This window comes from Drosophila kikkawai, chromosome 3R (genome assembly GCF_030179895.1).
Source record: "Drosophila kikkawai strain 14028-0561.14 chromosome 3R, DkikHiC1v2, whole genome shotgun sequence".
Taxonomy (NCBI): Eukaryota; Metazoa; Arthropoda; class Insecta; order Diptera; family Drosophilidae; genus Drosophila; species Drosophila kikkawai.
The window spans coordinates 18576526-18591133 of NC_091731.1; the positions used below are offsets into that span (position 1 = coordinate 18576526).

General features: G+C 48.5%; 4 protein-coding genes and 1 long non-coding RNA gene across 7 annotated transcripts; 3 read left to right on the forward strand and 2 right to left on the reverse strand.

The window, feature by feature from the left end:
- Positions 1 to 110: 110 nt before the first annotated feature.
- On the reverse strand, positions 111 to 3114 carry CycB3 (cyclin B3). Its single transcript, XM_017168168.3, has 2 exons — positions 3098 to 3114; positions 111 to 2751 (listed from the first exon to the last, which is right to left on the reverse strand). Exon 2 carries the CDS (start codon positions 2349 to 2351, stop codon positions 618 to 620), a length of 1734 nt encoding a protein of 577 aa, XP_017023657.1. The 5' UTR covers positions 2352 to 2751; positions 3098 to 3114; the 3' UTR covers positions 111 to 617.
- A 109-nt stretch (positions 3115 to 3223) lies between these two features.
- LOC138928802 (uncharacterized) lies at positions 3224 to 5871 on the forward strand. Of its 2 annotated transcripts, none has more exons than XR_011445184.1 (3): positions 3224 to 3495; positions 3558 to 3674; positions 5749 to 5871. It is a non-coding gene; the product is annotated as an uncharacterized lncRNA (long non-coding RNA). The 2 variants fall into 2 exon arrangements; XR_011445183.1 differs by lacking the exon at positions 5749 to 5871 and adding an exon at positions 4137 to 4240 and having other exon boundaries at positions 3225 to 3495.
- LOC108075613 (dipeptidyl peptidase 9) lies at positions 3706 to 9755 on the reverse strand. 2 transcript variants are annotated; one of them, XM_070286847.1, is made up of 9 exons: positions 8795 to 9755; positions 8191 to 8725; positions 7908 to 8127; positions 7284 to 7840; positions 6427 to 7030; positions 6053 to 6364; positions 5762 to 5984; positions 4692 to 4884; positions 3706 to 4631 (listed from the first exon to the last, which is right to left on the reverse strand). In XM_070286847.1, the coding sequence occupies exons 1-9, from the start codon at positions 9192 to 9194 to the stop codon at positions 4430 to 4432; spliced, it is 3246 nt and encodes a 1081-aa protein (XP_070142948.1). In that variant the 5' UTR covers positions 9195 to 9755; the 3' UTR covers positions 3706 to 4429. The 2 variants fall into 2 exon arrangements, with proteins under 2 accessions (XP_070142948.1, XP_017023635.1); XM_017168146.3 differs by having other exon boundaries at positions 8191 to 9754.
- Positions 9756 to 10566: 811 nt separating this feature from the next.
- LOC108075585 (tRNA dimethylallyltransferase) lies at positions 10567 to 12089 on the forward strand. Its single transcript, XM_017168103.2, has one exon. It carries the CDS (start codon positions 10653 to 10655, stop codon positions 12021 to 12023), a length of 1371 nt encoding a protein of 456 aa, XP_017023592.1. The 5' UTR covers positions 10567 to 10652; the 3' UTR covers positions 12024 to 12089.
- A 138-nt stretch (positions 12090 to 12227) lies between these two features.
- On the forward strand, positions 12228 to 14604 carry LOC108075584 (bifunctional purine biosynthesis protein ATIC). Its single transcript, XM_017168102.3, has 5 exons — positions 12228 to 12372; positions 12437 to 13509; positions 13568 to 14001; positions 14062 to 14188; positions 14251 to 14604. Exons 1-5 carry the CDS (start codon positions 12354 to 12356, stop codon positions 14368 to 14370), a joined length of 1773 nt encoding a protein of 590 aa, XP_017023591.1. The 5' UTR covers positions 12228 to 12353; the 3' UTR covers positions 14371 to 14604.
- The last annotated feature ends 4 nt before the right edge of the window (positions 14605 to 14608 follow it).

Below are 14608 nucleotides of genomic sequence, written 5' to 3' on the forward strand. Positions count from 1 at the left end.
GGACACACGTGCCTTTGCTAGTCGCGCTGGTAGGCATCCTTGCGTCTGCATATGAGTGTGTGTGTGCGGTGTGGTGTGTGCTTGGTGTATGTATAATAAGTTACTTGGCGTTTCCATGTCGGCTTTGGTGCTTAGGCGTTAGGTTTATTTAGTGCTGGCAGCTCTTAAAACTAGCGTACATATTAAAACATGAATTGCCCGATCGCTAGAGATGAATAGTTAGATGGTGGGAGTGGGCGATGATGAGGGGGAGCACTCCTGCTTAGCTTTACAATGCCTGGGTATGTATGTATACGTGAAAACTAAACAATAATACATGGTTAAATAAACGGAAGGGGATCTCTTAACACAATATTTATGCAAAAATATGCAAAGGTCACAAAACATAAGATATAATAAATTGTGGTGACTTGGGGGGGCGGGGATTGGTTGGTGGGTTTGGGTCAGGATTTTGATTGAGGCGGTCGCGTCCGCAGTATTCGTCTTTTTCATGGTGGGGCGGGAGGGGATCAGGGGTCGGGTCAGGTGCCGGGTGGCTGAAGCGTCTTAGAGCCTAACTGAAGCGTAACATTTTCAGCTCGATTTGAATTTCAATTTGGCTAAACTTGAGGGCTGTCCTACGACAGATTGCTTTCGTTCATGTCCAGGTTGCTCTGGAACAGCTCCTGGTTGGTCAGCAGCGGCACCTTGGCCACCTCGTGGAATATCTTGTGCGAGTACTTGTTCCGTATCGTCTTGATTGTGGTCCGTGGCTTGCGATGTAGTCCGGCGTTCAGCACGGGAATTATTTCGGCAAACTCTGCCAACTGATATCCCGTGTAGTATATAAGCGTTGGGGTCCAGGTCTCCTTGTCCAGCTGCCCAGCTCCGCCGTGCATGCGCAGCGCCATAAAGAGGGCGGCGGAAGCCATCTGCGAGTCGCTGAACGAAATGGTGGCGTAGTCCATCAACGACAACTCGAGGATATAGCGCGCCAACGTCAACGTGGGCATCGGCACCTTGGCGCAGCGGGCGTAGCGGCGCAGGAAGCGGTACGACAACGGGATACCCAGATCGTATTTGATAATGCGCAGCGTCTCCCGCTCCATGCGCACCAGCTCGTCGTGTTTGTAGGCCCCGTCGCAGATGTACAGAAAGTCCTCAATCAGCGGCGGCGAGCGCTCGTCGTACTTGCAGGCAATGAACAGGGCGGCGGCGCCCAGCAGCTGCAGCTTCTCCTTGTTGATCACCTCGCGGCACAGATACAGGTCAACGATCTTGACCGCCAGGTACAGAGTCTCGTGGTTCAGCTCGAACGTCTCCTGCACCTCCACCATCCAGTCGACCAGCAGTGTGCGCATCCAGGTGGTGAGGTTGACCTGACGGGGCATGTAGTCGGCAATGGGGAACTCCGGCTCGCGAGTCTTCAGATAGTTGAAGATGTCCATGGCGTAGTGGGACACCTGGAAGGGATCGTCCCAGTTCTTGCGGTCGAAATCCTCCACGCCTTGGGGCACCGGCTGAATGGGCACCACCTGGCTGGGAGCACTCTCCGGCAGTGGCAGCAACTGCGGCTGCGGCTGCTGCTCAGTCTTTAGCTGTAACTTGGCGGAGCGACGACGCGCCGCCTCGAAGTTGCCAGACAGGCGCATGGAATCGCTGCTGGAGACATCCTCCAGGGCGGACATGTATAGGCTGTCCTCAGTCTTATTGAAGTCGTTTGATATGCGGCGCACCGGCTTGATGGCGCCGGGCGGTGGTACGGCCAGGTTCTGTTTGGGCGGAAACAGCACGGGAATGGGCTGGGGAGCAGCTGGCATCGGCATTTCCTCCAAAACAGCAGTCTTTTTGGCGGCCGGCTCGGCCTTGACGCGCGGCTCAGCCTTGACGCGCGGCTTGGGCCTGGCCAATGCCTCCTCGATCTTGTCGAGCACCTTGTGGCAGTTCTCCACCGCATCATCAGACTTGCTGGAGGCGCGCGTCATCACCTTGCTGGGCGCCGCATCGGAGAAGACGTTCAAGATTAGTTTTTTGTCCTGGTTCTTGGCATCCATCAGCGCCTGCAGCTGCTGGGCCGTCGGCTTTTTGTCCATAGAGCCAGAGGCCTCCTCATCGTTACCGGGATGCAGCGACATGATCTTAACATTATTGGTGAGGTTGCCCAGCGCCGAGCGCTTGATTTTGTCGTTTTTGATGGGGCTGTGATCGGCCTTGCGCTTGGCGCGCGTCTGCATGTTCTCGGCATTGGGGTCTATGTTGGCGGCGATGCCCCTCCGGCCCCGCCGGGTGGCGGCCCCAGGGACCAGGAGTGGATTGGCGGCGGCTGGCTGCCCGACAGCCATGACCCCGCGCGTTGCCTTTGCCGGCGCCATTTTGAAATGCAGTGCTCGTTGTTGTTTGTGTGCGGCTCTAGTCCTCTGGCCGCTTTATTGCTGTTTTGCGGCGTCACTGGTCTCCTTGGCACTAGTTTCTGCAGCGGCTGTGCGGACTACTGATCTCGTTTTCAGGCTGCTAAAGCTGCTGCTCGGTCGTCGTCTCACACAAACTCACAACACAAATTCCTCGTTTCAGCTGGAGTTGTAGCGCTTGGCCGACGGCGATTGGGAGATAAAGAGCAGAAATCGAAAAACAGCGCCAGGCCAGCGTCGCTTGCGGATAGTGTGACCGGGCCAGGAAAATACCAGGGAACTATCGGTGCACCTATTGCACCGTTTGCCGCCATTGCATCCAGTTTTCAAAATAATATTTTGTGTGATTTTGGGTTTTAACTATCTGGAAAAATACAAATAAATAAAAATAATAGTAAGTAGATCAATAATTTGAAAGGATCGCGACTATAACAGCTTAAAAAGACAACCATCTTTGTGTTTCGTTTATAAATGTTTATAAAATGTTCATGTTTGTTGAGAAGAAAAATATTTTAGGTAGTTTTAGCTGTGTTTTTTTGAAAAATAATGTTTCTATAAATTTTTTTTTGTTTGTTAGCTTTAGCTGTGGTTTTTTCAAGAATATTTTTATAATTTTTTTTTTTTTTTTTTTTGAGGGTTACTCCCTGCCCGAAGTGAAGGAAGATTTATATTTTTTAATAAACTTTTACTACTGTATATCTACTATTCACCCGATATTTAAGATAGACTAAAAGTTACTGAATACGATAGGGGGCAGGTTCGATTTTGACAAATTACGAAAGGCCAGCATTCGGATTGTTCTTAATTAAATACATTAAATAGCCAGCGTTGATTTTTCTGTTTGATTTATAATAAAACAAATATTAGCCCAAGACTATAAAGCAAATTTCCTTTAATAACTTGAAAACTTAAAATAAGATTGTTAATGTTGGGTTATTTTTGATCTTTCATTTCAAAACACATATTCAACGTTTCCTTTAGTGGGAATGTAAAAAGATTATTAATTAATTTTGGGTTATTACCGGTTTTATTAGTCTTCCATTTCTAAACACGTATTCAACGATTCCCCAAGGGAGAAGGTCAAAAAATCAAAACCTTATTATTCCCCGTAAGTATTTATAATTAATGTAGAATACGTGATAAAAAGGATATTACTATTATTCGATGTAGTAAGAAAGTTATAGCGCTTAGAAGGAATGCTCTGCTGTAGAGTTTCTTTCAAAACAATGTTTTTCAAACTTATCCCCAACGCATCTCAAAAACGGCTTAACCTTTAAGCTTCATCAGGTGAGAAAGTAAAAATCAAAACGCACAGAGCTTACACACAACTGTTTATTTAATTGTTAAACAAAATATATAATATATACGCTTTCATGTATGTATCAGTTTGCTGTAAAACTAATGATTATATATAGGCATATTTAATATTAAATTTATTCAATGTTTCTTTTTGCTTTCTAAACAAACATATTCAAGTAGTCACACAATGTCTTGCTAATGGTTGATCGAAGAGATATATGTATTTTCATAGGCATGCGTAAAGCTAACTGCATAATTATGGCTTGCTTCATGGGCATGACAAGTTGAAGGTTTGGGGGAAACGCTCACGCAGTCAGTCACACAACCGTTCAGACGCACACATGTACTAGAGACAACTTATAGTTAGGAGTAGGAGAAATTTACAAACAAAATACAAGAATAATAGCAGTATGCGTTGCAAAAATTTTTAAAATTTATAAATAATTACAGTAAGCAGCTTGGTCTGAAGTCTACAAGGGGCAGGGGAGATGGAAAATCGTCGTCGTTCACATACATTCGTTATTCTTCTATACTTACAATTGTATACATATTTCTATAAATTAAGTATGCTAAAAATACAATAACTTATTTTGCTCTCTCTCTCTTTCTTTCTCTCTCTTTATCTAATAAAAACAAGTTCGCGAACAACAAAAGGGCAAATAAAAACAAAGGACAATGAATTTTGAATCTATGTCAAAGGGTCGGGGCCCCAGCCAGCATTCTCGTGTTTACATTTACGAATCTCATAAGTTTTGCAAAAAGGACAGAAGCTTCGTTTCGTAATTTTTATTCGATTCCAGATTACGCAGCGAGTGTCTCTCCTCGGGGAACACATGTAGATCGTACGGCTTGTTGGCCTTGTTCAGGGCGCTGATCAGGCGGGAAGTGTGGTAGAAGTGCACGTTCTCGTCGATCAGGCCGTGGATGAGCAGCAGACGGTTGTCCCTGAAAGAGAAATAGTTTGTGAAATCAGAATAAACGAAGCCTAGTTTATTGAGAACTTACTCTTCGGGAAATGAGTTGATGTATTTGAGCACCGAACCGGCCGAGTAGCCGGCCTCATTGTGCTGGGGCAGATCCATGTAGCGCTCCGTGTAGCCCGTGTCGTAATACTCCCAGTTGGTGACGGGCGCCCCGGCAATGGCCACCTTGAAGATCTTTGGATACTGGACTAAGCCCATTAGACTTAGGTAGCCACCTGTTTGAATAAATTACAAACATTGAATACACTTGCATTATTTATACATTGTGCGAACGGGCAACCTTTGAGAGCGTACATAAATGAATTCGACTAGAAGGCTGTGTTTTTACATTTAATTAAGACTTTAAGGTTAATATCAGCTAATCATAATGTTTAGCTGGCTCTGACTGTATAAAAGCAGCAGCTTTTGACTTCTTTAAAATAAATGTAAAATGGCTTTATATAAAACTCACTTTTTAAGAGTATATTTGATATGTTTTTATAACAAAAATTATATAAAAAAGAAAGGAAACTACGAAATTTGTATACCCATGAATCATGGCTCATGGCATCCAATCAAAAATCGATCAAAACTCGGCCAAAAAGTCATTATTTTAGTTAGGAAAGCTATTCTATGCTAGGTTAACAATAATGTAAACTGAATTTTTTATTAAACAATATTCTTTTTTTCTTAATTTTAATGTACATTGTTAAAATTAAAATCGTTAATTCAATTCAATAACCTTTTTATATGTTTTTTTTTAAGTCTAAGAAATCTACTTACTAATTATTTTAATTTAAGATATCAAAATTGTTGACAGTTTAACGAAAATTTCGAATACCATTTCTTTTTTTTTGACAAATGAATGTTTTAAAAACCCATAACTAAGTCAGAAATGTATTAATTTCAATTTAGAATGCTGTTCTGTTCATTGCCCTGCAAACTCCTGACTAAAATTATAAAACCCTGCAAGGCAATCCTTTGTCATAGGTACAACAGCACATAGAAAGGTATTAAAGGGCTTTGAATGCTTTAAATATCGAGTATTGTTTTTTAAATCAAAAAGCTAACTCTAAGAAAACAACCTCTTTCATTTACAGCTGTGAAACTTACCGTAAGACCAGCCATGTATGGCCACACGATCCATGTCGATGTAGCCCAGCTGGTCGGCCAAAATGCGCAGAGCGTCCACTTGATCGGTCAGCTCCACCTGACCCATCCGTCCGCGAATGTGGCTCTCGAATCTCTTGCCACGATGGCGTGATCCGCGCGAGTCTATGCAGATAACGCAGTAGCCCTGAGCGGCCAGCATATGCATGCGTAGTTGATGCTTGCCCTGTGAGGGTGAATTAAAACCAAAGGTTACTTTCTAATCAAAGTCCAATCACTGCTTTTTATACCCACCTTGAATGTATTGTTAACGGTCTGCACCTCCGGTCCTCCGTAGACATTGAGCACCGTGGGGTACTTGACTCCCAGCTGGAAATTGTGCGGCTTGAAGACCATGGCGTATACGATATCGCCAGACGGTAGCTGGGGTCGGAAGATCTGCGGGCAGTACTGCGGCTCGGGCTTACCGCCCTCATGCAGGTAACCCACCAACGAAATCTGGATGCCGTTGACTCCGCCGTTCTGACATGTCTGGTTCACGCGCATCACCTTGCAACTGGGCAGCCGCTGGATGTTGCAGTACACTAGCAGCATGAGCTGGCATTGCTGGAAGCACACAGGAAGGGAATATTACAATTTGTAAAATCCAAACTTGCAAGGTTACCCACATCATCGAACTCTACAAGATAAGAGTATCCAGGCTCCGTGAGCAGACGGATGTGCTCTGGCCGCTGCAGGCTGACCACATAGAGGTGCTTCTCCAGCGGAGTGTCGCGCAGTCCCACAAAGTATACCAGCTGGTTGGCTTTATCCACCCAGAGGCTTCTGGCCAGCACCTCCCATTCGCCGCTGGTCAGTGCGACCTTGTTGAGGATGCGCGGCTGCAGTGCCGACTGCTCAACGAAGCTAGGCTGAGCTGAGGCCGATCCCGCCTCCGATTGACCGTTCGCATGGTTCAGCAACAGGCTGGCGGTGACCAGATAGAGATGCCGGAAACCCGTCTCCTCAGAGGCCCAAAGGAAGGTGACACTCGTATCGTCCAGCTCCAAGAAGTGAAGCATATCGTGCACGTTTATCCAGCTCTCGGATTGCTCCGTATAGATCACTTGCAGGGGCGTGATCGTGCGGCTGTAGAGACTGCGCCAGCTATGATCGCCTATGGAGTCTGTTGGCGTCGACACCTGACTGCTGTACGACTCGCAGAAGTTGTCCAGCGGTATAAGGATTACATCCAGTCGCTGCTGCTTCCTGTCCAAGCCCTGCACCCAGACACTAGAAATAAAGGGAACAAGGCATTAAAATTAATGTATGCTAATAATCATTATTAATACAAAACAATATATCATTTCGATTAGCGGTTATGGTTATGGTTAATTCGGTGCAAAATGGGCCATTTTTTCAAAAACTTGTTGTGGTGAAACGGCTAAAGTTAGCTTATTCAATTAAATACCAATAACACAACAATTAAACCATTATTCGATAGTTCTTAAAATATAAAGGATACAATTTCTTCCCATATACTCACTAGTTGGCATCCGGTGTCCAGCCGACACGCACTATGTACTCCAGCCAGGGAAAGACTGCCAGCAGCGAGTAGGGAAGGTCCTTGATGGCAATCTCGCTAATCTGCAGCGCTTCGTTCAAAACAAACTGGACGAGCTTGAGCTTGGACTTGGCATTGGGGCTTCCGGTGCGCGGGAAACGGTACTCATCCACCCGACCATGCACGGCCGTCGACGAGGGGAACGTGTACAGTGATACCTCAGTTTCGTCCACCTCCTCGTACACGATACGATAGATGCCGTCGTCGGAGTGCGGTTGCCACCAGAAGCCCTGATACCGGCTGAACTCCTCCTGCATCACATACGAGGGCACGCCGGCGCTTAGAGCGTCGTCTGCATAAGAGTGCCGGCCGCTGCTGGTGTAGGTGAGCCGCTTCTCGTGCCCGCTCAACGTGTGGGTGACAAACAGGTCACAGTCACTGATGTAGGCTATCATGTCGGAGTTCTGCGGGCAAATCTGCGGATCCAGCGCTGTCCACTGTGGACAGGTGCGCAGTTGTGTGGGAAACAGCAGGCCAGACTGTTGTGGGTGAAAGACAGAACATAATGTCAATGAAACGAGGCCATCCCGCTGGGTCTTAACTCACATTATAGCCCGTGTCCAGACACTGGTAGAGGTCGTTGAAGCAGGCAAAGACCAGCTTGCCCGAGGGCTTGTGCAATTCGTAGCAGGTGATGCCCCAGGTGGAGAGGCGCTTGCGCTCTTGCAGCAACTGAAACTCGCGGGCATAGGGACTGGCGGAGCCACTGCCACCGCTTCCCCCACTGCTTTGAATAGGCTGCTGCAGCAAGGGACTCCACGATAGGCTGGAATCAAACAGAATTGATCTATTAGTTCCCTGCGAAGATGGTCAAGAAGTCTCCACTTACCGAGGTTTGACCAGCGTCCCGAAGTGGAAGGCTCCATGCTGACTGCTGCTGCTGGTTGGGGATCCAGCACTTAGAGTTGGACTCCCAGCACCAGACTCGCCCTCCAAGCGCTGCACCACTAGCTGTTGTTCCTCCGTCTGGAGCAGATTAATGTCCGCAAAGAGCAGCGTTGTCTCCCAACTCTGGGGCGGAGTGCCCAGGAAGTAGCACCGCGCACGGCCGTCGGACAGGTGGCGGAACTGCACGTTGGTGGGCACCATCGAGGACAGGTTGCACATCTTCTTTCGCATCTCCTGCACCACCTGCTTGTTTTCCGCCCAGCTTTTGTTGGGCGTTGGAGCCGCAATGTGTCCATCATTGTCCACACCATCATCGTCCTCGTCCTCCTCGCAATCGTCGCAGTCGTCGTCACCCTCGTCCCCGTCCAGGCCGTGTGGCGGTGTTCCACTCGTGGGCGAACTGAGATGGTTGGTGATCACCGAGGCGGCGGCTGCCACCACTTCTGTGGTTGTGGCCGTGGCCGCTGCGGCAGCTGCTGTAATGGGTGAGGTGATCGAGTTGAGGGCACTGCCTATGGAGGAGTACAGTGCATTGGCTGTCGTACCCAGCGATCCCATGCTGGTAAGGCTGGCTATTGAGTGCGTGGAGCCAGGCGTGCTGCCGGCGCTCTGGATGCTGCGGTCCATCAGCATGTTGGAGCTCGTTCCGCCAGCCACACTCACCGCCGTCGACACACGGGCCGTGAAGCCGTCCAGGAGATTCACAAAAGACGTAGCCGCCGCATTTGTGATGCTGTGGCTGCGATGGTGGCCTCCTCCCCCATTGTTGTTGTTCCTGCCCATCTGAGATTGTGGCTGCTCCTGCTCCAGGCCCATCAAGGTGTTGTTGCTATTCGCATTGGGGCCGCCACTGAGGTTTACGCTGAGCGGAGGACTGGGCGACGAGGGCAGGCGACTCCTCTGCTGCTGCTGCTGCTGTTGGTTCACTTGGGTCCTGCCCTCCATAATGGGATTTTCGCTGACCCAATTCAGAGGCCTCGGACCACGTACACACACAAAATTTCGGCCTCTTCTTGGACAGCTGAAACGTACTCACGCACACACTCTCGCTGGAGCAGGCACACACACACCCGCAGAGGCACCGTACACGCTCACACGCTGGCCGTTGGTTTGTTGTTATTTTGCTTCGCCTTTACCGTGCGCGATGTGATGATTCTGGCTGGGATTCCGCTCCGAATGGTTCCCTGCTTCTAACCGATTCTCACTGCACTCTGTGGCCTGCTGTCCGCTCTGGTATTTTCCACACTCATGCTGCCTCGGCTCTTTGCTCTTCGTCTTTTGTTGCTGCGCTGTGTTGTTGTTCTTTTTTGTGCGAAATGTAAAAGTGAAAGTCCGGACGGAGCGACAGGCAAGTCGCTGAGCACTTAAGGTTCTCAGCGGCGACTCGTTTTGGGGAGTGTGCAGGTGCTCAATGCGAAATCGAAATGATTGATCTAATTGTTTTCATTATTCGGGCCACGAAACTGCAGGTAAATCAAAAGAATGCACGAATGATATACGATATAAAGTGCCCGTGCGGGATTGGGTTGGCGTCGTGCTTCGGTCACACTGAAGCGGCGTTTTCAGAGATCGCATTGCAGCCTAGAGATGTGCGAAATTTTTGTAGAATCATTAAGCGATACATCGCGTAGCCAAAATACACATAAAAAATTTTTAAGCTTTTTTTGAATGTAAAAAATTTATCTTAAAAATTTTTCAAACATAAATTACTGCAATTTATTTGTTATTTTTTAAATTATTTTTTTCATTAATAAAATAGTTATTATTTCAAATATATTATTCTATAAACATAGTTTAATATGACATTTATTTTTTAAACAAAATTAATGAAATACAAATAATATGTTATCTTATTTTCATATAAAATTTTCGACATATTTTTTACAAAAATAAAACTCAAGCCCCTACGAATTTTCAATTTAAAAATATCTGTGTTGTTGTTTTATTTTTCTACGGTACCAAAAATATTGTTTTACGTTTGATAATATAAAATAAAGTGTGAAACAAATACAAATTCGGTGCACTATTATTTACTACCCGGGTCCATGAAGTCCAAAAATTAATTTAAATTTTCGCGGTCAATTCAAATAATCGATAATGTTCGATTTTCCTAGAGCCGCTGTCTGGCAACACTGTGTACCCGATTGATTTATCGACTATATCGTAATTTGTAAGTTTAAACAATTAAGCTAATAGCTTAAAAGTAAGCTATTTAAGCTATTTTAGTGAAAATAATTAACAGGAAATTAACCCATTGGGAGCCAGTGCGTTTAACAATTACATAAACAAAAGCTATCGGAGGCGGCAACAGGTGGTTTTGGTTCCCTGAGGAATACACGCGTTCCAAAACGTGCAGGTTTTGTTTACCTTGATTAGTTTAAATTGGCTTCAATTAACCCAAGGATGATGCGTAAAGTGCCACTGATTGTGATCCTCGGCTCCACGGGCACTGGCAAAACGAAGCTCTCCCTGGAGCTGGCTGAGCGCTTTGGCGGCGAGATAATTAGCGCGGATTCCATGCAGGTTTACACCCACCTTGACATCGCCACCGCCAAGGCCACAAGGGAGGAGCAGGCTCGGGCGCGGCATCACCTGCTGGACGTGACCACTCCGGCGGAACCCTTCACAGTCACCCATTTTCGCAATGCCGCCCTGCCTATCATTGAACGCTTGTTAGCCCAGGCCAAGCCCCCCATTGTGGTGGGCGGAACCAATTACTACATAGAGTCATTGCTGTGGGACGTGCTTGTGGACGCTCAAGAGAAGCAGTCGCCAGGTAGTCCCCTGGCAGAGCTTAAAGAAGGCGAGTTAGGTGCCATGTCCACCGTGGAGTTGCACAAACACCTGGCAAAGATCGACGCCGGCAGTGCCAACCGCATTCACCCCAACAACCGGCGCAAGATCCTGCGAGCCATCGAAGTCTATCAGGGTACGGGGCAGACGCTGACCGAAAAGCTGGCAGAGCAGCGTGGGCAGCCCGGCGGTAATCGCTTGGGCGGGCCCCTGCGCTATCCCCACACCGTTCTCCTATGGCTTCGCTGCAATCAGGAGGTGCTAAATGCCCGCTTAGATGCCCGCGTTGACGGAATGCTGGAGCAGGGACTAATAAAGGAGCTGCGGCTCTTTCACAACACCCACCAGGGGATCACGGTCCAGGCCTATACCTCGGGTGTTCTGCAGACCATTGGCTACAAGGAGTTTGTGCCCTACCTCATGAAATACAACCAGCAGCAGGACGATAAGATTGAACAGTATCTGAGGACGCACAACTATAAACTTCCGCGTCCAGAAGAACTGAAGGAGGAGGATAGTCTGCCTGAGGGGTTGCACCTCCTACGCAGCTGCTGCGATGAGCTGAAGCTGGTCACTCGTCGCTACTCGAAAAAGCAGCTAAAGTGGATCAACAATCGCTTTCTGGCTAGCCGAGATCGCCAAGTGCCGGATCTCTACGAGCTGGACACCAGTGATGTCTCTGCCTGGTCCCAGACTGTGTATCAGCGAGCCGAGTCCATTATAGAGAGTTATCAAAACGGAGACATCTGTGAGATTGAGCCCATGGCCAAGAGGGAGCATCCCGGAGCAAACCTAGATGAGGAAACCAGTAACTTTTGTGCCATCTGTGAGCGGCACTTCGTGGGAGAGTATCAATGGAGCTTGCACCTCAAATCCAACAAGCACAAACGTAGGAAAGATGGGCAGCGCAAGCGGGAGCAATTAAGTCAGAGGCAAAGCCAAGGGGAAACGGGTGAGGAGGAGGCTAAGCCAAGACACTGAAACTGATAAGGTGTTGTAAACCAGAGGAGTCTGCTTGGAAAAATAAACGAACCTACGTAAATTTGAGTCATTTGTTGTTGTTTTGAGTCCCACCAGCGATCGGCTGCTGATGCAAGCGATTCGAGGAGTATCCGATAACCCTACACCTCGCTAATGGGGACCGTAGACCGCAGGGGAGGTCGTTGCCTAGCCAGAAAAAGCGAAAACGCGAAAACATGTTTGTGCACTGCTCCCCAAGCATCCAGCCCACTGACACTCGTCTCGTCTTTCATTTGCATTTCAGTCGCCCAGCGTATTGGACGTGGAAACCAGAAGATCTAGACAATCATTATGAGTTCCAAGAAGATTGGTAAGACAGCTAGGATTATTCAAGCCGTTTTATTCTAATCTCTGATTTATTGTTACTTCTACAGCTCTCCTAAGCGTGTCGGACAAGACGGGACTGCTCGATTTGGGCAAGAGTCTGGTGGCCCTAGGCTTCGACTTGGTGGCTAGCGGCGGCACGGCTACCGTCCTGCGCGGCGCTGGCCTCAAGGTTAGGGATGTCTCTGAAATTACGGGAGCTCCAGAGATGCTGGGTGGACGCGTGAAAACGCTGCATCCGGCCGTGCACGCTGGTATTCTTTCGCGAACCACCGACAGCGATCTGGCTGATATGCGCAAGCAGGGCTTCGATCTTGTCCAGCTGGTCGTGTGCAATCTGTATCCTTTCGCCAGCACCGTTGCCAAAACTGATGTGACGCTGGCCGATGCTGTGGAGAACATCGATATCGGTGGAGTGACTCTGCTCCGCGCGGCGGCCAAGAATCACCAGCGAGTCACGGTTGTCTGTGAGGCCATTGACTACGACCGTGTGCTGACCGAGCTGAAGGCTTCGGGAGATACCACAGTGGAGACCCGGCAGGCCCTGGCCCTCAAGGCCTTTACCCACACGGCAAGCTACGACGACGCCATCTCGGACTACTTCAGGAAGCAGTATGGATCGGGTGTGTCCCAGCTGCCGTTGCGCTACGGCATGAATCCGCACCAGAAGCCCGCCCAGTTGTACACGCAACTGGCCAAGCTGCCGCTCCAGGTGCTCAACGCCTCGCCCGGATTCATCAACCTGTGCGACGCCTTGAATGGCTGGCAGTTAGTCCGGGAGCTGAAGCAGGCCTTACAGCTGCCGGCGGCCACTAGCTTTAAGCATGTGTCTCCGGCAGGAGCTGCTGTAGGCGTTCCCCTCAATCCCGCCCAGGCCAAGCTCTGCATGGTGGACGATCTGTACGAGCAGCTTACTCCCTTGGCCACGGCCTATGCCCGTGCCCGTGGAGCCGATCGCATGAGCTCCTTTGGCGACTTTGTTGCTCTCTCCGATGTGTGCGATGTGGTCACAGCCAGGATTATCTCACGAGAGGTTTCCGATGGAATCATAGCCGCTGGCTACGAGCCTGAGGCTCTGGAGATTCTGAAAAAGAAGAAGAACGGCGGATACTGCATTTTGCAGGTAAGGCTTATCTTTAATTTAATGACACTCTTAGCTAACTTCTCCACTTTCCTTCCAGATGGACCCCAACTATGAACCTTCTGCCGTGGAGCGCAAGACCATTTTTGGCTTGACGCTGGAGCAAAAGCGCAACGACGCCGTCATTGGCCCCTCGCTCTTCGCGAATGTGGTGAGCAAGAAGGGACCCCTGCCCGAGGCAGCTGTGCGTGATCTGATCGTGGCCACCATTGCCTTGAAGTACACACAGAGCAACTCCGTGTGCTATGCCCGCGATGGCCAGGTGATCGGCATCGGTGCTGGCCAGCAGTCAAGGATTCACTGCACTCGCCTGGCGGGCGAGAAGGCGGACAACTGGTGGCTGCGTCAGCATCCGAGTGTGGCCGGCATGAAGTTTAAGGCGGGCGTCAAGCGGGCAGAGATCTCCAATGCGATTGACAACTATGTGAATGGAACCGTGGGCAAGGATATGCCGCTCTCACAGTTTGAGGGGATGTAAGTAGACGGGTTATAGAAAATATTATAGACGTTTTTACAAATATGAATGTCTGATAGGTTCGACAAGGCGCCGGCGCAGTTGACCAGCGAACAGAAGGTGCAGTGGCTCAAGGAGCTCAGCGGTGTGGCCCTGGGATCTGATGCCTTTTTCCCCTTCCGGGACAACATCGATCGCGCAAGTCTGGTAAGTAATTTGTCTTATTGTATTTTCTGTATCCATTGTTTTGACCTGACTTGCATTCGCAGAGCGGTGTCTCCTACATCGGCAGTCCCGCCGGTTCCACCAATGACGCTGGTGTCATTGCTGCCTGCGATGAGCACGGCATTATTATGGCCCACACCAACCTGCGCTTGTTCCATCATTAGCAGCTGCCTCCAGTATCCTTCCCAGCTTGCTTTTTCAACAAAATGGAAACTAACAGACATTTATATATTATATAATATACTTTTGATACATTTTTTAGGAACATAAGACCCAGACAGCTCAAATCCTTTAGATATACAAAGTTTGTAAAACGAAAACCCAAACGCAACTGCCCCAACTCTTCATTCCAAGCTGAATAAAAATTAAAAACACTTGCCTTTAGTTAGTTAAACGAACGCT